The sequence below is a fragment of the Corvus kubaryi genome, unplaced genomic scaffold (assembly GCF_017639235.1).
Source record: "Corvus kubaryi isolate FWS band 111438036 unplaced genomic scaffold, C.kubaryi_AGA036_p1.0 37394, whole genome shotgun sequence".
NCBI lineage: Eukaryota > Metazoa > Chordata > Aves > Passeriformes > Corvidae > Corvus > Corvus kubaryi.
Window position 1 is genome coordinate 2994448 of NW_024581133.1, and position 20912 is coordinate 3015359.

General features: G+C 37.9%; 1 protein-coding gene across 5 annotated transcripts in view; it reads left to right on the top strand.

The window, feature by feature from the left end:
- GABPB1 (GA binding protein transcription factor subunit beta 1) overlaps window positions 1–19672 on the top strand; it is a 20222-nt gene extending 550 nt beyond the window's left edge. For 2 of the 5 annotated variants that reach the window (XM_042039209.1, XM_042039207.1), the window contains exons 2-9: window positions 6163–6270; window positions 7070–7237; window positions 7705–7899; window positions 8996–9143; window positions 9486–9599; window positions 11295–11480; window positions 12758–12873; window positions 17885–19672. In XM_042039209.1, the coding sequence (XP_041895143.1) occupies window positions 6163–6270; window positions 7070–7237; window positions 7705–7899; window positions 8996–9143; window positions 9486–9599; window positions 11295–11480; window positions 12758–12873; window positions 17885–18037 (1188 nt within the window). In that variant the 3' untranslated portion in view covers window positions 18038–19672. Of the gene's footprint in view, window positions 1–869; window positions 5821–6162; window positions 6271–7069; window positions 7238–7704; window positions 7900–8995; window positions 9144–9485; window positions 9600–11294; window positions 11481–12757; window positions 12881–17884 lie in introns of those variants that run through there. The other 3 variants (XM_042039208.1, XM_042039211.1, XM_042039212.1) reach the window with 3 other exon arrangements.
- The last annotated feature ends 1240 nt before the right edge of the window (window positions 19673–20912 follow it).

The window sequence follows — 20912 nt, forward strand, 5'->3', positions numbered from 1 at the left end:
GGGACCCGGGAGCTGTGGGGCAGAGCGGGGCTCGGCTCGTTCCGCGGCTTTCTCCGCCGGGCAGCGCGGGGTGGGCCGCGTGGGGACGGTCCCGGGCCCCGCGTGGGCCGGGGGGGGGGGGCCGGGGGGGCCGCGGCCCGGGCCCCTGAGGCGGCGGGGCTGCGTGCGCGAGCTTGGCGCCAAAGGTGCCCTGGGGAGAGGCGGCTCGGGCGGGAAGGGAGCGGTTTCCCCTCCGCAGTGCCCCTCACCCGGAGTCTGTAACTCTTGCTTTGGAGTTTTAATAAAGCGTATGATGGGAGCATAAAAGTGGGATACGATGTGTTAGTGCGCATTGTCTTTTTTTTTTTTTTTTTTTCTGTTTTCCCCAAGTAGTCAAAGTAGTTTCCGTTGGTGGGACACTGGTGGCGTGTTGGTGAAATCCCCTGTAGGAAGTCGTCTGTGGTAGCTCTTAAGGCATTTGTGTATTTTCATTTAACCTGCTGTCTAAGGTAGCTTTGATTTAACGGCAAATGCTTCATAGTAGAGTTAAATGTCCTCAGTTCTGAATGCGCATCCTGTAGTTCTTCGGCCTATTTTGTTTTAAGTTATTCGTTACTTCTGAACTATTAGTAAGACTATGCAGTTAGCTGAGATTTGTAGGCACACAAATATTTGTTAGCGAACATGTGTGCCATATGAGTAAGGTTAAGAGTATATGTGGAAGATAAGCATACACTAGATAGAGACTCTTGTTTGTGACCCACTTTCTTTGCTGAAAACACTTTGTTTCTCAGTTGGATTTTTTTTTTAGGCCTATGTGCCAGACAGAAACTGTCGAGGAAGACTCCTTATGATAAAATGGATGCTGTAGGTAGGAGGCAGATGATTTTTATTTGATGGTATTTTCAAGTTTAATTAACCAGAGGCAGCCTCCTAAGGCTGTGGTACAGTTCAAAGGCTACATCACAAGCCCTTGGATGCTCCGTGTCAGTCACAGCTGCTATAAATTACCCTTTTTGGTTACTAGTGCCAAATTTATTTGTGAAAACTGTGTAGCTTGTTGGTAGTGCCAGTCCAAATCTCGCTGCCAGTGGTTCACCCTTGTTGCATAATAACACTCTTTAGGTGTTACAGATAATGGCCAAATCTGTGCTCTCCTTTTTAAGAAAAGGCTTTTCTACACTCTCTGTTATTTAATTGAGTTCATTGTTGATTGGTGCTTATTTAAATTAATGTGTGAACCTAATAGGAGGACAGACCTGCATTAATAACACTCCTGGCTGTCTTTGCCACCAAGCTATTCAACAATGTTTGCTTTTCTCAGATCAGGTATTTTTCATCTGATGCATGTCTGACATGAAGGTCATGTTGCTGTTCAAACAAACAAGAGAGAATTTAATTACAAATACAACAGTCACAGAGGAAAGCTGAAAGCACTGGAATTAAAGCTGACTGCAATTAACATATTAGTGTAATTTTCACTCTTACAGTAGAAACGTGGATAGTCTAAGCCTATGATATTTATATTAAGGTTCGAAGTATCACATGTGAAATCATTGTCAAAAGGTGTTTGATTGACGTAGGAAACCAGACAGGAACTTTCTGAGTTTCTCCCATGTAAGTTGCTATAATCTCTGCTAATTGATATGTACAATAAAATGATGCCAAAGTGTTTAAGAGATGCTAACTACTCTATGCTGTACTTTAAAATGTTGTTGGCCTTGGTATGAACAGGCACATAAAATTAGCTAGAAATGGCTATTTTGAATTTCTAGCAATTCTGTGAGGTGTTGAAATCAGTAGAGTGGCAGCATTTCTGAAGGTCAGGTCTGGCGAAGCAGGTTAAATTGGTTTTTTCTTAAACAGTGGAAAGAAAAAGACGTTCTGAAAGGACATTCTTTTTCCAGATGTAGTGGATGTGAGAGATGATGGGTCTCCAGCTATCTTCTAAGTACAATTCTGCCATCTGTCACTTGAGTAGGGAAAAGTGTTCAATGAGCCTTTAATGGAACTTTGTGATTGCAGATCCTTATCAGAGCTAGGGCGTACATTGATTTGGTTACCTTGGGTAAGTTGCACTGCTGCTGTCCATGCTCCTCTAGCGTGAGGATGTCCCTCTCAGGAGTGTGCCTTGGGACAAACACTGGGGTGGGAGATCTCCATGTTGGCAGATGTTCTGCAACAGCTGTTTTGTGTCTGTTGATCTTGACCAACTGCTGCTCAGCCCTGCAGTGATAGAAGAGGAGCAGGGCAGGGTCCTGGGGGCAGGACACCAGTCTGAGAGATGCTGCAACGTTTTAAGCCAAACCTAATTTTAGTTTGGACTGCAGGCTCTGCTGCTCTGTTGTCTGTAGACTGTGGTGTGGTAGCCCAGGCATCCCAAGTTGCAGGGTTTTTAGCTCCACTTGCTTCCCATGGAGCCTGTTTCACACACAGTTCCACCTAAGTGACTGTTGAGTGCTATTCTGTACCCTTCTGGTAACACTATGATCTTCAAAGTTTTATAGAGTGTATACAAACCTAAACCTAAGATGGATGCAAAAAAGTAGTATGATTTTCTTTTGAACAGAAGTAAAATAGCAATAATAATTTGATGTTATTTTGAATTACCAGTTAATTGTGGCATCTGGCTAATGATACTGTGCGGAATACAGTGCAGTAATGTGGAAGGTCAGGAGAAGTCTAAATCCAGCAGAAGCTTTTCCCTATTTACTCAGTTGTTGATGAAACCCTCTAGAGTCACACAATTGTGTAGGAGCTCTTAGAAGTCTGAAACATTATCACATTGCCATAAGAATAACTCCAACAGTCTCAAGTCTTTATTTCAGAGCCAATGATGTTTTTATTCTCCAAAAAAGTCCTCGTGTGAAGTGTTACACAGCTGTCATGTTAGCAGAGCTTGATGGAAATGACACAGTTAGTGAAGAGAACCCTCTAACGCAGTTCAGCAGAGTTGATTTTAGCACTGTGGAGTAGCAGCAGAGTGCTCTTTGAAATAGCAATCTCATTTCACTTTTAAATGTATTATTGTATTACATATAGAGAAGCTTGCTTGTGATAGTATCACTGCACTATTGTAGTGTTACTGAGTCATCTCAAGAGAGCAGCTGAAAAGGTTTTCTGGGATGGGAGATTGTGACACTGCAGATCCTTCTTGCTGTGTCCCAGTGCTATGGATGAGTAGAGGGGAAGTTGGGCATGGTGTTTGTCACTTAGGGGTTTCTTACAGTACTGGTCCTTGGAATAGGCTGCCAGGTGGGAATCAGCTTTGGGTTGACTACTCTTGAGAAATTTTGTGAGTGCTGGTATTCATTGGTTAAAAGTGACTAAACGTGCATGAGTTTTGTTGGAAAGGCCTCTTCATTTGCTGCTGGTAGTGCATTAGTGACATATAATGGGAATTTTATTATTTTAGTTGAACAGTGTAATTTTGCTGGGTTTTTTTCTTTTTTCCACTAGATGGCCCAAGCATGCTTCCAAGTGCCCCATGAGAACTGAAACTTAATTCATTTCTCTTTTAACTGAAGTTAAAATTCTGCATTATGAGGCATATATCAACTCGTGTGAGGCTTAGTGCTTGTTTAAACTACAAACACTTTATATCAGCTGAGAGAATGTTGGTTAATGTAAGGAGTATGTGGTAATGAAAGGTTATTTTTTTCCTTGATTAGAACATTTTTTATCAAGTGTAGTATCAAACTGTTTAGTTTTGCATTGAGAAGTGGTGTGCTTTCACTGACTGTGCTCCACAGTAATAATTCAAGGAGGCTCTGAAAATGTGTTCTAAAGTTTGTCCCTAACACCTCCTGGGAGTGAGACTGGTATTTTGAGGTCACCATAATTGATTTTTTTGGGGGAGCGTGGCTTTACTTTTGCTGCATAGGGTTTTCATAACAACTTGCAGCTCATTACAGTGGTGTGTGTGTGTATATATATATATATATATGTGGTCAGTGGGTTCTGAATAGGTTAAAGGTACAAACTATTTTAATTCACCTTTTTAGCAGACACCAAATACAAGCTTGTTATCATGAGTGTCTTTTTGGTTAGTGGAGGAAGACGGGTATACACCAAAGGCAGCGCTTCCATGAGGGTGGTTGGACACTGGAATGAGGCTGAAGAAATGATGGGATGTTCATCCATAGAGAGACATTCAAAACTCAACAGGACTGAGCCCTGGGCCAGCTCTGACTGGGATATTGAACTAGGTGACATTGAGAGGTCCCCTTCAACCTTAATTATTCTGCAAGTACAAAATGAGGTTTTATTAGTTCCTTTGCTCTACTGCTGTTTGAAACAAAAATAAAGAAAATGGATCGTTGTCTTTCTGAGCTAGTTTATAACTGCAGTATTTTGAATTAAGTTCCAGCTTTCCTTTGCTTCTGAGGGCCTTGATGTGGTGGTATTAGACCACCAGAAAAAAGATGTGTGTCCGTGTGCGTACTTTTCCTCCTTAACTTGCAATCCCCACTGGGGGAAAAAAGCCATTTAGAGGGAGTGCTCTATTCCTTCATTTCGCTGCTGCACTTGCCAAATGCCATCTCATCTTATGTTTTATGTTGTTACTTCTAGTGTCTCTCTTTAACAGGTATGACAGATTTTCTCTTATTCCATTCCTTAGGGTCTTTCCTAGATTTTCTCTTTTGCTCCTTTTCTTTATGGAAGAGAGACAGCAGTTGTTCCTTCCTCTGCATCTGACTGTGCTCCTTTTTTCCTTCCTTTTCCCATTGTCAGTATTTGTCCTGTCCTGCCACCTTCCTGCTTCTCTTCCCTTTTCTGGCTGGAGACAAATCAGTATTTCCATGTGTACTAGAAGAATGGACATACATGGAGTATTTTGGTGGCAGGGATGTTGCTGCCTGCAGTCAGTTCTGTAGACAAAGAGGTAATTGCTCTAGTTCATGGCCCTACTGATACGTGCCGAGTACTGCATTTGGCAGTATTTTGGTCTCCTTTCTAGTTTCTTCCAAAGTCAATAGCTTTTAGTTTATTGGGCAATGTGCCAGTTGAGCCAGGGACTTGTTTTTGTGATAGGTTTGTATGTTTAATGGGATTTCTTTCCTGAACTGATATACTCTCTACTTTGTGTAGGACATTGGCTGCATGGCCTCACAACTGCTGTTATTAGTAATACAGGCTTAAATTTATTTGTGACTGGAAACTAAACTGATGAAAGCAATTCCATTTTTAGCATCCTTTTACTGGAAAACATAGCTATGGGTATACTAGAATGTTAGTAGTATCTTTTGGTTAGTAGCGTAAGTTATGGTTTTGTTCTAACTTTTTTTACCAAACAAATTTAATAGCAAGTATGAAATGGGGTGAGTTTAAAAAGTTGTGTTTCTGGGAAATCTTTGATGCAGCAGAAACAGATAGGTGTGAATTGTGTACGTGTATTGTTGCAAGTGCTATATGGAACTGTGGTGTAAAAGCGACCTTATCCAATCACAATGTGAAGGTTTTTCAGCTAGTATCTCAGTCATGTCTCAAAACTTTGCACTTAACATGTTTTTAGTAACTGTAGACAGTTAAAGCAGGTAGTAATATTTGTTTTCAGGCAAAGATTCTATTTCATGTATCTGTTGTATGTAGTACAATAATTTGCTTATTGTGTAGTTTTGCATCTGGGGATACAGAAATTACATTACAGGGTGAACAAAAACAGTGATGGACAAGATGTTAGAAAGGTGTTGTGTTTCATATCTATCTCAGGGCATTTACGTAGTGGTACCTCCTAAGTACATGTAGGCATTTTGGGTAAGTGGATGTAATGCCTTGGGATGTATGACAGCAGCCATGATGTAGTACCATTTGAAAGCTGGACAAAGGTTGCAGTATCAGGTGAGAGCTTTTAAACCACCTTCTGCTATAAGAAATGTACATCCAGTTCAGTTAAAATTTCGTTTAACTTTTCAGCTGCTGTGGTTACAGTATTGTAATACTGAAATCTTTGCCCTGGTATAAGTTCTGTTTGGCTGGCAAAAGTAATTCTAAAATCAAAGTGCTTATTGTAATCAATAAAGCTTGTTCTCATGGCTAAAATGCCAACTCCAGTTTTTGAACTTTTCAGAGTAGTTTGGAAACAATAATAATAATAATAATAATAAAAAGTCAACATGTATGTACTTAAAATAGTATTAATGTTATTATTTTTTCTTTATATTCGTTTATGTCCTTCTCTAGATGTCACTAGTAGATTTGGGAAAGAAACTTTTAGAAGCTGCACGAGCAGGTCAAGATGATGAAGTTCGCATTTTGATGGCAAATGGAGCGCCTTTTACCACAGACTGGGTAAAAAAAAACTTTTGCAGTGGGGAAAGTAAATTGTCTTGCTTTTTTCACCCAAAGAAAGAAATAGTATTATTACAATTAAGCATTTATATTACAGTTCTTCCTGGAATTCTGCAGTCACATCATCTAATGTCTGATTCAAAATTAAAATTGTTTCTTCATATGACCTCCTACTGATTTTAGTAACAGACTGTGAATGAACTCATTCTGGTGACTTTTAAGATGAACTTTGGTTAGTGGGAAAAAGCAGCAATCATCCTCCTAGTTACTGTGTTTATGCACTTAGTATAGTAGGAAGTCTGAATTATGAAAACAGTCGTAGCTATCTAATATGTGCAGCTGAGAGTTCCCTGATACAGGGGTACTGAGTTGTTTTTTGGAGGTGCTGATTTTTGAATAGGCTGTAGAGAGAGGTCAGGTACCCAAAATTCCTAGGGCATTTACAAGCTCTTAAGAGCCTTGATCTGCTTAGTGACCAAACTTTCAAATTAACTCTGTTTTGAGCAGGAGATTAGACTTAATTGACTTCCAAAGGTCCCTGTTGACCAACGCTAAAAGTGGGGTTAGGCCCCTTGAAATGTTAGACTTCAAAAAGACAGAAAAAACACAGTAAAAAGAAAGCAACGACAAACTTCCCTCCCCCATTCATATTCTGTAAAAGCCCCAACAGCTTCTTTCCCTTGCAAGGGAAAATGGTTTTGAAGTGGTGGCTTGACACCTGGATTTGGTAGCTTCAGAGTAAGAAGAAATGCTTCATACTGACATCTATTAGAACTGCATGTTTTGTGTTCCATTCCAGTTGGGAACGTCTCCACTTCATCTAGCAGCACAGTATGGACACTACTCCACCACGGAAGTGTTGCTGCGAGCAGGTGTAAGTCGGGATGCCAGAACCAAAGTGGACCGAACTCCGTTACATATGGCAGCATCAGAAGGCCATGCCAGCATAGTAGAAGTCTTACTTAAGGTAAGAACTGCTGAAACAAGTCTGAACTGAGGTTATTGCAATGGTTTATGATGAGATATTTGCAATTTGCTTTTAGTCATGAAACCAACATTGTAGGTACATGAATAGTTAAACTGAGTGCATTGGGAGCTTTGTTTTCCAATTGAACTGTAATTTATTTTAGCATTAAAATCATCATGATTTCAGGTGAATTATTTACTGCTGTTTCAAAATAAGAATACTCCCTAATTTGATCCTGTGTTTAGTAACAGATTTTAGAAGCAAGATGTGTTTTAGGGAATCTTTAATCCTTTTGAGGTAAATAAAGTATTTGGTAGTTAGATTGGATTACTTTTAATAAATGAGTAAATGTAAGATAACAGGCCATTCCTGATGGAGAAAGACAATTTTGGGCTTCATTCTGTGACCAGCATTATTTAATTCAGATATTTCTGATGACATAGTTTATGCAATGATCTTGTTTGTAGCATGGTGCTGATGTCAATGCGAAGGACATGCTCAAAATGACTGCACTTCACTGGGCGACTGAACATCACCACCAAGAAGTTGTAGAACTCTTGATAAAATATGGAGCAGATGTTCATGCGCAGAGTAAATTTTGCAAAACGGCATTAGATATTGCAGTAGACAATGGAAATGAAGACATTGCAGAAATATTGCAGGTAACTTTAATTCCTCATATTAAGGGAACTTACAGCAAAGTACTTGATGATATGTCATAAACTAAGCTTTTAATATAGCAGCTGTGACACCATATATTGATAATGAAATACTGCAGCCTAGTTCATTACATGGAAATGAGATTAATGTTAGTAAACATAACTTGGCCAAAGAACATTTTCACCACCTACAAAGTCAAGGATAAGTGTCCTTTATTTTCTTAAATTTGACTTGCGTATTGCACAGAGGTAGGTGGACTCTTCACAACAGAGGTGTGAAAAATTAACTTCCTACTCTGATAATATATGTTGACTATACATTAGTGTTCAGTTAGCTTCATATATGGATGTTAATTTCCTAACAGTTGGAGTTCAAACTGAAGAGAAGCCAGTTTTTCCAGGATTAGAAAAGCTAGGATTCAATTGTTGGAGAAGTGACTGTAATTGGGATTATAATAGATAATTCTATGGAAATGTGTGCTGATCGTTCAATAGTGCTGTTAAAGGCATATTATGTGTTAAGTCTTATTGAGAAAGGAATGCAAAGCAAATGAAAAATATCTTTATGCCACTGTATAAATCTGTTGCCTGCCTATGTCTTTAAATGTCTGAACTTTGGATCTGTTCCTTTAGCCTCCTCCTGATTGCAGAAAGGGTATAGTAAGTAGAAGTTAATAGTAATTCATAGAAAGACAAAAAGACTGCCACGTACATTTAACAGCAGTTGCTAAGCTGTCAGAGCAGTTTTTCATGACATGTATCTGCCCCAGCAGTCTTGGTTCTTCAGACTTCTGTTTTAGATCTGTGAGCTTGCATCTCTGCAAAAGGGCCTTGTCTTCTTTGTTTACAGTAAATGGTAGGGAGAAGTAGTGGTTTGTTGTTAAACTCTTTCACTCCAAGAGAGTTTCTGTCTTTAGATTTCAACCAAAAAAATAGTTTATGAACTTGGAGATAGGACATGATGTATGTGTGTTGCATGAGTATAATGGGGGAGACCCTCCCTGTTTGTGTGCAGTGTGCAATAATTCTAGCTCTTACACAAGGTCACCAACTTCTTTATAGCTGCAGTGGGAATGATGTTGTTCCCTTTGTCTCCCAGATTGCAATGCAGAACCAAATCAATACGAATCCCGAGAGTCCGGACACTGTGACGATACACGCAGCAACACCGCAGTTCATCATCGGACCTGGAGGGGTGGTGAACCTAACAGGTCTGGTATCTTCTGCAAATACATCCAATGGAACAGGTATTTAGATGCCTATAGGATAGCTACTGGGATTTTGTACTTTAATTGATTTTCACCATTTAGTGAAAAGGTTTGAGGAAAAGCAGTGGTAAGAATAGTTACCATATTCCTCATCAGTGTTTTTTGTGTGTTGTAAATATGTACATACCTAAAACGACAATCTTCACAGGGATAAATTATCAGTTCTATTTGCTTAACAAACATCACGTCAGAATAGCACTTTGGCTCAGCAGAATGCTGCTGAAAATGAAGTGTGTGTTAGAAGTTTCAGTGCAATAAAAATAGAAAAAGGGACTTTGCTGGTTTTAAATTTATCAGCTAATTTTTTTTCTATTCTTCTAGATGAAACAGGAGTGTCTGCTGTACAGTTTGGAAATTCATCCACATCAGTATTAGCTACGTTGGCAGCTTTAGCAGAAGCATCAGCTCCGTTGTCTAATTCTTCGGAAACACCAGGTTAGAAAGCCAAGTCATTTAAACTCATTTAATAAATTAAAAGGACGTAACTTCAAGTTTCCTTCAGCACATGAAGTAGTGTGGAAAATAATGATTCTATGGGTATAGGTACAGAAGGAGAACAAGGAAGGAATAATGACCATATTTATGGGGCTATTTCTCTTTTGTATAGAGTAGCTTCTTTTTAGACAAAATCTCCTCTTTTCTTTCAAGGTTTGATTAAGTTCTAGCAATGTTTCCTTCCAGAACTAAACCCCAAAACTGAATTTGACACCGAAAGATCAGAGCTGTTTGCCACAGCACCTAGTGTTGGCACTTGCAATTTGGACTTTTTTGTGACAGTGCCCTTTCTTGCTGCTGAGCCTGTACTTGGAAGCCAAATCAACTTCAATACAACACCATTTATTCATGTGGGAGTTGCTGTTTTGGTTTCCTGAGTAAACACTCTCTGAATATTTAAGCAGTGTTATAGGACACTAATCTAAACATAAAGATCTTCAGAAGACAATGTCTACAGTCATTATCTCAATTACAGAGTGATTTTTCTGTGTATGTTATATTGTAATTAACTTAAAAGATGAAAGCTTCAGAGTTTTATCTACCTTCTCTCATCTTGAACATCACAACACAATCTATAGGATTTTAATTTCATCTCTGTAGATAGAGAGCACTCTAATATCTGTTATTCAAATCAAAGGGTTTGCTTTTACCCTGACAAATTGAAAATAAAATACAGAGCTAGTGTTCTTGAATTTCTTTGATTGTGCTACCAATGATCTTGCTCTTTGTCTCTGCATCTTGTTTTAAAAAAGTAAGGGTGGTAGCGCAACACCCCATTTGCAGTAGATAGTGGAAGCTGGGGTATGCGTTGTAGTTCTGAGTGCAGGCTTTCCTTATCTTGCCTTCATTTGTAGAAGCAATACAGGACTGTGAGAGTTCACGGCTTTATACTGATTATTGAATCAAGAATTTGAAATGGATAATTAATGTGGAATTTTCACTTTTACCTATAAAATTATATACATACAATGTTTATTTTACTTCTTAAGCTTTATCTTTCTTCTTCGAAGGTGTAAAAATGTCAGCTCTGCAGAACTTTCCATTTAGTCTTGTTTCATACTTTGTATAAGAAATAAAGTTGTTGTGTTTGAAGTACCCATGTAGTACAGACAAAATTTTTAAGATTCTCTAGGGGTCCTTTAGTCTGTTACCATCTTGAAGACCATGTTAAGTAGAGAAATCTGGCTGGGTCCTGAGGTACAGCTGGCAAGATATTGGTTGAGAAGTAGTTTCAAGGTAGTATTTCAAGTTTAATTTTTGTTTTATTCTGCAGTCAGTGTAATTTAGTCCAGCTTGTGTACAATGTGAAAGTTATTTGTGTTCTTAAAAGCAACTCCTGTTCTTGCTGAATTAATTGCTGTTAACACCGAACCCAAAGTGTCAATTTTGAGTGGTGTATATCAATATTATTATATTGAGCAAGGATGGTGTTGCATCCATATTTCAAAATATGAGTGCTTTATGTTGGCCTGATGAAAGACTATTTAAAGTATAATATATAGTAAAGTATTTATTGGGGGGCTCAAGTTCTGAAAGTCATGGAAGAAATTTTTTCTCAGCTGTACCAAAATGTATTTGAAATCATAAAAGCTTCATTTATAAATGAACTTAATTTCTTTATTAATCTGTTGATAGTTGTGGCCACAGAAGAAGTTGTGACTGCAGAATCTGTGGATGGGGCCATTCAGCAAGTGGTCAGTTCTGGAGGTCAGCAGGTTATTACTATAGTTACGGATGGCATTCAGCTGGGTAACCTGCATTCCATTCCAACCAGTGGGATAGGGCAACCCATCATTGTGACCATGCCAGATGGGCAGCAAGGTGAGTGCACACTTGTATGATTCCAGCCTGACGAACTGTTCTAGTTGCAGTAATAATAACGACTCGTTAGGTGCAAATAGCTTGGACAATTCCATGTACATCTATGAATTCTTATACTAGAGAAGGCTCAGACAGGAGCTCGTGCAGTTCAGTGTGTTAACACATGTCAGCTGAGCCTCTGCTTTAGGAGAGAGAATGGAAGAGTTACTCAACTGTATGGAGGAGAAATGGGACATTTAAGAGAAAAGTGAAAACTACTTGCTTTGCCTTCAGTAAGTTTGAGTTTTGCAAACTTGTTACAAAAACTAGAAGATGAAGTAAAACAAAAGTCGCCTTCTAATTCTTACACTGTTGCCTTGCTGGAAGTACTATGGGAAGGTGAGGCTTGGGTTTGGAAATCTAATGCATGAAGCAATCTGTGCAAGTCTCATGGAGTATGTTCTTCACAGAATAAATGTCAGGTCTTACATGCCTGAAGTTTTAGAGCAGCACTGACAGAACCAGGGTTTTTTTGGGCCATATGTACTTCGTAGAAGTTGCTAGTGTGATAAATCCTATTTTGTGATGTGTATGCTTTGGGTGGTTTCTTTTAAAGATGCTCTGCCGCTATTTAGATAAAAATGATTCCTTCTCTGGTTTCTTCATGAAGACTCCAGTGTGAAGCTTGAAGAGTTGTACACAGGAGGCAAATTATTTGGTTCCCAGTCTGCCTGAACTAGTACACCTAGTTATCATTATGAGTGAGTGGGTGTAGATAGTAACTGAAGTGACAGTCACGTTTATTTGTCAGATGGCTGTGTGAGGAATTAGAATATGAATTTACCGAGAACCCTGCTTTTCTTATTCATGGCTAATAACTACTGGATTTTTTAATTACTTGAGGCGTATTAAAACAAAAGCAAGATTTGTATTTAGTATGTATTTAAGAAATGTTATATAGATGGTCTGCTACAGAAGTTAGAGTTGACAGACTGGTAACTCTGCTGCAATTCTCTGCCATGTCTGTTTACTCTGTGAAAAATGGCAGTGATACTCCAGAGCTAGTTACTGTAGACCTTGATAACGAATTTTAAAATTCTTTAGCAGCATACAAACAACTAAAGTTTTTAGTAGATTTTCACTGAACTTATAGTGCACTTTATTATATAGATGTGTTTTCGTAAGCAAAAGTATCTGCATTTTTTTGCTGTTAATAAAATTATTTAAATAATACTAGTTTTACATAGTGCAAATACTGTTTGAAGTAAATGTATTTATGTGTACAAATATGTTTTCAGTGTTAACAGTTCCAGCAACAGACATTGCTGAAGAAACTGTGATAAGTGAAGAACCGCCAGTGAAGAGACAGTGCATTGAGATTGTTGAAAATCGTGTGGAGTCTGCAGAAATAGAAGTAAGGAGTATATTACATGATCTGTGTTAAACAGTGTTCAGGACTGAGTATCTGGTTGTGGTTTTTGTGTTGTTCAGGAGGTTAATTTCTGTGTTAGCACAGAATGAAGTGTGTGAAACATTTAACTTGTTCAGTCTCTCCTGTAAGTGAAATTCATCTTTTACAAAGTTGTTGTAAAAAGAAAATAGGAGGGCTCTTTGCTTGATCCTGTGGTCATGCATGTAAAAGTGACACTTGTTTAAATACATGAGAACATATTTTTTTTGTTTTTCCTTGAAGATCACTAGCTGGTTTTCAAAACTGGGTGCTGATACGTTATCGAGTGACTTGACTCTTTCCGCTAGGAGTGAATGAGAGCACTGTACCCTCAACTTTCTGTTACAGCCATGTGCCTGTCCTGATTGTGAGATCATTTTTAGCAATGTTTCCTTTCCATTCATGGTATCTAGATAACTGCTAATGGAAAGCGTGAAACAATGAGATTCTGCGTTTGTTAATTTTTATCTGTGTGATGTCCCCTGCCTTTTTTTTTAATTCCAAAGTGGTTTGTTATTACACAACTTTGCACCATCTGGTTTTTATAAAACTATACTGCAAAAGACATGAAAATGTTCAGAACTCTTTCCTTTTCATAAGACAGATAGATGTAGCTGTTCAGTTTAAAATTGTAGCTTTTTTTATGCTAGCCACAAAAGGTCAACCATCTCATTTCTTTTCCTGTTACTTCCAATTGTGCTGACCAGTTTTGGTCAAAAGTTTATGAAAATTGCTGTCTGCTTTGACTAGACTGTAAGTTCTCATTTTGTCAACTCCATGATATTTCATTTATCAAAGGTTGTATTCTCCAACTTCTGTTCATATTATGAAATTGTGCCTAATTGAATGCTTTTTGTTGTACAGTATGTGCTATATGTTATCCATGTCTAATAACAGTAATTACCACCTCTCATCATTTACTTTCTGTGTCCCTAAGTTGTTGCATCCAATACTTTTAGCCTTTGCAGCTTTGTGGTCATTACAGATTATCCTGACAGTTGAAATTTTCTTGCTGCATTTTTAAAAATGTATGACTGTTACAATAAAAGCATTTCTTTTGTTCACACTTTTAAAAATCTGCCTGAATTATTCATAAAGGAAATTACATTTCCTTAAGTATTTTAGTAATTCCATTAAATGAATTTTTAAAAAATCCAGATTGGTTAAGGGATAAATTGACCTGCTCCTAATTACACATAATTGATATAACAATACCAATAATTCTTTTAAGGGGATTACCAGTTTCATTTATCTATGTTAAACGTATTTCTCAAATATCGAAAGAAGTTGGTTTGGATGAGTTACTTGATCTGTTACTTTCAAGTGGAAGTTTTGATGACTTTCTTGTCCCTGCCTGTACAACTGGAAATGCACATGCAGACCTCTGCCTCTGTGTGAAGGCCAGCTGACTTTAGGGCCTTGTTGTGGTTCACAGGGGTATGGTGCTACCTTACTTCAGTTGCAGTGGCATTAAAGAAGTGCACATAAAGTTGGTTCACTTCAAATTTCTTCATCACAGACAGTGGTAGATAATTTGAAATTGGAGAGAGTGGGACCCCTCCCCTCATTAAAATATTTTTAAAATATTTTAGAATATGGAAATACAGAAAACCTTTATTGTTTGTTTTCTCTGCTTCATGCTAACTCATTCCTTTATTTTATTACAAAGAGTTGATTCAAGGCTGAATGCTTTTTTCAGCTGTTTTAAATGCATAATGTGTGAACAGTTAACTGTAGTTTGAAAGTTTTTCTAAGTTGAAAATCCTCCCATCCGGGTGAGGTGACGAACTTTTCTGTGAAAGTATTGTGGAGCAACTAAAGCTGAAGGGGTGTTTTTAAATTTTCTATTCTGGGTATGTTAAGTTCAAACATTTCAGCTCATTTTGAAGAGTGACAGCAGTTTTCGTAAGCAGTTTGATATTTTAATCATGGCATGGCAGCAGAAAAACCCTGTCACACAGATACTCTGTTTTTCATTTTCATGCATAATTCATTAACATGTAGTGATTTTTATTTTCATTCTTTATTTGACTGTTTTTTCCATGTTGCATGTTTGAAAGGTGACACGCATTAGAACCAGGACAATCATTTCATTAGACTTAAAAAAAAATAATAATTGTAAACTAATTATATTCATGGATTCATATCCTGAGGCTTTGTATTGTTTAAAAGAGTGGTTGGTTATTTTAGTTACAGGTGTTCTTACTGTCAGTGGTTAGACTGTTAAGAAAACTTAAATGTAATGAAGAAAATTCCCTGGTAAAATGGAAGATTTCTTTAGAGCACTGAGAATCCTCTAATTTGAATTTTACCTGGGGAGGTGATACAAAAGGACTCCAGATCTTTAGAATGCTTCTGGTTGTGTTCTAACCAATGTCCCAAGAACACTTTCTGGGTTTGATGAAATTGCTAGATCAGATAGAGTCCTCTCTATTCTAGATGTCAAAGTTAGGAAATGAATTTTGACCATTGAGTTCACAGTAGATACGTGTTGCTCCTCCAGAAGCATTGGGTTCTTTCCATTGCCTAGTCACACAGAACAGTTGGCTTCAGTTCCTTAACTCATTCTGTTTGTTGGGACTGTGACAGTCTAAAAACTACACCTGTTAGCTGCTGTACTAATCTACAGCTATTGGTAGTCTGTCTAGTCGATACTGGTTTTACCTTCTGGCCATGCCACGGAGACTTGGGTTTTTTCCTTTTTTTCTTAATGTGCTGTACTACTTTTGGGTACACAGCTCTAGTTCTCTCTTCTGTGGGGAATATTCTTCAGATGTGGTCCGAGAACCTCCCCACCTCCAAATGTTTGCAGCATGCCCCCACTCCACAGTACTGATTCTGTCCCCAGATGTTTGTGGTGTGCACACACTCCACAGCAGTGATTCCATCCCCAGATGTTTGCACACATTCCATAGCAGTGATAGCCCCATGCTGTTTGTAGTGCAGCACAGGACTTCTGGCCAGTGAACTACCAGTGGCTCTTATTTCTCTGCAGGCCAGTAGATAGAGCAGCTTTGCTTCTTGCCAGTATTAGGTTTTTGATGGCTTTTATGAGACTAATTCATGGGATGCATAATGCCAGCTCAGTATATCCCAGCCCTCAAAAAGGAAAGGCTGCTTTCCACATGTGGAAGGATCAACTGTTTTGACTAATTCCCTGAGAACTGTCTTGTAGCTCTGTTCACCAACACTCTAATTCATGAGGCTGTTTTACATAAGCTGTTGTTCCCCTCATACTGCAGAGAGAACTTTTGGAAATAGGACGTTTTGGCTGGGCTAGTGCTGGAGGTTCACTGGTGTGTTTCAGATCCTGAGGTGTAGGCTCTGCTGTTCATTTGGCATCTGTCAGGCTAGTTGCTATGTGGGCTGACCATTCATAAAGTTGCCTTAAAAGCAAGAATCCAAATTTTCAGAGATGGAAGCTGAACTTCCTTTTCAAATAAGTAAGCAAAATCAGATGAGCTCTCATTTTATTAGCATATGTTTTGAATGAAGCAAACCCTAGCTTGCTGTCTTCAGCTCTTAAAGCCCCTTGGAAAATCAAATTGCACTTACTGGAGTTTGTTTTGTGTTCTAGCTAGTCTCCTTATAATGTGTTAATAACATCTCCTTCACCTGTTGTTTTTGCTGTACAGGTGCTGCTGTTAGCAATGATTTGACCACCTCTGTCATTGTATTTCAGCACATTCAGCTGAGATGTGACTGCTAAATGTGACTGTGACAAGTACTGAGAACAGTAGCAAGTAGAAGGGAGGGCAGAGTATTTTGTATTTTTCTGACCATGAAAATATGTGCATCAGAGGTGAAGAATAGGGATGCTGTTACGGGAGTGTGGGGGGCTGAAACTTTTAACAACTGTTAGAGGTATTAAATGGGAATGTGATACTGAACTGCTGGGATGGGAATATGGTAAAAAGACAACTTGTTTTCACTGGACCTCAGTTTTTTGATAAGCTTTGTTTTTCTGGGGGATGGCTTGTTTTTCTGGCAACCTTCCTTCCTGTTCCTATGTACTAATTACAGTGGAAAGAATGATTTTAAATCCAATATTACCTTACTCATAAAAGTATGATGCACTTTGATGAAATGGTATTTGATGGAGTATTTGATCACAACTATTTCCCAAGCAAATTGCTTTTTCAAGTGGGCTCAGAGCAACATCAGACAAAATGACAGTACCTACATCACTGGAGATGGAAATACGTTCTCCATAGTTCCTAAGGCAGCTTCAGAGGAAGTGGCATTCCCCATATTATTTTGCTTGGAAACTATTTTTTATCCATCCTCAACATACTTGTATGCAGGATTTCTGCAGTTACTTAAGGATTTCTTTACTTGCTGCTTCTAAAAGGAAAAAAAGCTTATCTGGCTAATTGCCTGTTAATTCATAAAGATATGGTGTGTTTGGGGATGTAATTAGACCTCTGGATTGCAGAGTATCAATCACTGTTTAGAAATAGTCAGCTCTATGCTTTGGTCAGTGGGCAGCTGACACTCTCCAGTGCAGATGGCTGATAGGTAACAGTTTGTCATTTTTACTGTTTGATTAGAAATACAACAGCAAGGGACAAGTCTGTTAGATTAGATTCCAGTTTTTAAAAGTTACAACAGGAATTGAATCACTGGAGAAATGTTAATATATTCTGTTAGTATTTAATCACCATGCTTCCACTTTTTTTATTTAGCTCTTTTTCGATGATATCTTTATTTAGCTCTCTTTTGTGTGGTACCTTTGCAGCTCAATAGACTGGGATTTACTGTCTCCACACTTCAAGCCCTATGTGGGGAGTTGGCTGCTGTGATAATGGGGGTCTAATTTGCACAGCAGCATTCATACAGGTTTGCCCGAGTAAGAACTGAACAGTTTCTACACAATACCCTAACACTTGAACTGCATGTAAAGGAAAAGTATTTGCCATTTTAACTTGTATTTGATACTTATTTGACAAAGTATTGCTGGTTCTGTTTCTAATAGGAAAGAGAAACTCTTCAGAAACAGCTGGATGAGGCAAACAGAGAAGCACAAAAATACCGTCAGCAGCTTCTAAAGAAGGAACAAGAAGCAGAGGCCTATCGGCAGAAGTTAGAGGCAATGAACCGCCTCCAGACTAATAAAGAAGCTGTTTAATAAAAAATGAACACACTGCAAAGCCTGTTACTTTCAAAAACCTGCAGTACAATCTTGAACTGTACGCTATATAGGTACAGCCATGGGATTTCATGATAGAGAAGATGCTACAAGTTGATAACTGGACTTAAGCCGTGAGCTCTGATTAATTTCTTGTAACATAAAAACTCTGAATTTAGAAATTGTGAAAAGTATTTAAAATTAAATACTGTAAATAGTTGGTTTTTTTACAGTTTCAAAATGAGTTGATAAATCTTTTTGAAGGGATCCAGAAACATGAAAAGCCAATGTTTTTGTGAAATTTTTGATTTTAGTATGAATCTAACTTCTGAAAAACAGAACAGTTTTAAGGGTGATGTTGATTTAAGCTGACAATATGGAATTTGATTATGTGACAAAATTAATTAACAGTTATTTCTACACGATAACAACTCAACTAGTCTGAATAAGACATTTCCAGGTGGAAATCTTTGTACAGCTTTAAGTAGTTATCTCAGATTCTCTGAAAACCATTTTTGGTTTTTTTTTTTTATTTTAGGTGGTGAAATTTTTATATTTAATTTCAGATATATCCAAGTAGATTTACATGTATATGAAGCTAATATTTTTTAAACTTTTCAGTTTGTACATATGCTGCATGTTTTTATAATTTCTACACATACATCTTGCATAGGTATTTTTCAGCAAAGATGAGAAAAATTATGAGAAAAATGTTTAGCCTATAGGTCATTTGAAGTAAGCTAGCAGCCAGTTTTATTGTGGATGGTATATTTCTTGGAAGAATGTAATTTTTAATTAAGAAGAACAAAAAAAGTATCTTAATTTACATATTAAGAGGCAAAATTTGGTAGTGGAGGCGTTGAAACTTCACTTTGTGTGTCTTACAATTTTTCTGTATGAACATTGTAAAGTTCAGTAATGAATGGAAAAGAACGTCTCCACTGGAACACAAACAGTAGCTATTTTAGAGTATCCCTGTTGATCTCTCTTCCCCAATAGCCTTGAAATGACTTCAGTGATACTTTTTTATTAACGGACTTTTGCATTTTAATTACGCAATTGGACAAGTAATTTTTTTATGTTGTAGCGATGCTCTTCCTGCCCAGCATCATTGTTCTCACTGTGATACTGTGTTTGTGTGTGTCTGTGCAGTGATCTATTATGCTTAAAATTTATATGGCGCGTTACATCTTCAGAGCATTGTAAAATCTTTTAAAGAACCCTTACTGCACTGCCTGAGGCAGGTAAGTGAGTGTTATTGTCTCAATTCTGTAACTGGTATAAGTGCAACACAAGGGAGTGTTACTGACTGGCTTAACACCACGTGAACCTGTGGTCACCTGGGAATGGATCTCAGGAGTTCCTGGCTTCTAGTCCTGTGCTTAGACTGAGCTGCCTTAAGATTGTTCAGTGCTGTGTTACATTAAATTTTGAATTACTGTGCAGATCTGTTTTTTGTAAGATAAAACTCTTTGTGCTTTGCTTTGTTGTTCCATGTTCACTGCTTTTATGGAATTGTTTATATAAACTTAAGCAAAAAGTCTGGTTTATCTATACTGTACACGGAAGAATTACCCTTAAAACTGTACTCTGGCCTACTTTTTCTATTTTACAATTAAATATCTTTTCCACATATGTATAGTGTAGAATCAATTCAGTTGGTTTGTGTGTGTGAATGAGAAGGTCAAAGCTGTTCTGTGTTAGGCATCTGGAAAAACACGGAGAAACAGTTTTGGGCATAGAATGGCCTTAAATGGTAGGAGGGAGGAATGGGGAAAGAATTGCATTGTACTGTACAAAAGTTTGTCAAACAGGTCAAAATTTGACTTGGGTTTATACTTGGCAGTTAGGAAAAATTCTAAGTATCTTTGTATTGTTATATATTTGGCAAATTTGATTTTGATTGGCAAATTCGGTCTAAAAATAATCAAAAGACAAAAATGAAAATTCTATGGTGGTGGGTTTTAGAAGAATTGTTTTCAAGGATATCATCATGCTGGAACTAGGACTTGAAGCAAACCTTGTGCAGTGGTTAACTGGAGATTGCTCTATTTTAGGGATTTTTTCAGGACCTACCCATTATGTCACTAGCAGATTGAGGAACCAGTTAGTCAAGGGAAATGTGCTGCTTCAGCATTGCTCCAGTTAATTATTCTGTGATCAAAAAAATGTTTGTGTCCTCACATCCCACAAACTTAACAACAGTGTAATCTCTGTGATTTCTAAATAATGATAAGAGTGGTGCTGTTAGTCTGAGTGGTGATAGTGGTAACGTTCACATCCAAGTGGAGAGTTTCCCACGGTTGTGACGGCAGATGTTGGTAGCAAACAATGAAATGAGCCTTTTCCATTCGTTCTGTTTCCTGTGAGCAAATACTCCATTCCTCCTTGTCCATAACAAAAGCCTTCTGAGTGCAGCATAGCTATAAGAAAACCTTATTTATCACCAGCAATATTTACCTGTAATCCATTATCACCTATTTTATTTTAGTTCTGAACAGGACCTGCTGTTTGTTCTCCTCTGCACAGAACAAGAGACCAACCCAATGAAACTGTCACCTTTGAGCTAAAGTGTAGGGTATATGTTACATGAAATATTTATTGTATAGTTGAGCTCTGAAAACATTGTTAAAAATAGTGTTCCTTATTTGCTGTTCCAAATTAAAAACATTTATGTAATTAGCTACCATCTGTTTCTTTGAACAGATGTCCATATATATTAGCATATTAATCACTTGTAATGAGCTAAAAGCACAGTTTTTGAGAAACTTTTGGGCTCTTCTTGAGTTGGTCCTGTGCTAGATGCATGTCCCTTCTTATCTTGTTCCCCTTTATGGGATCATTTACAGCACAGCCAAGAGATGTTCCTAAATTC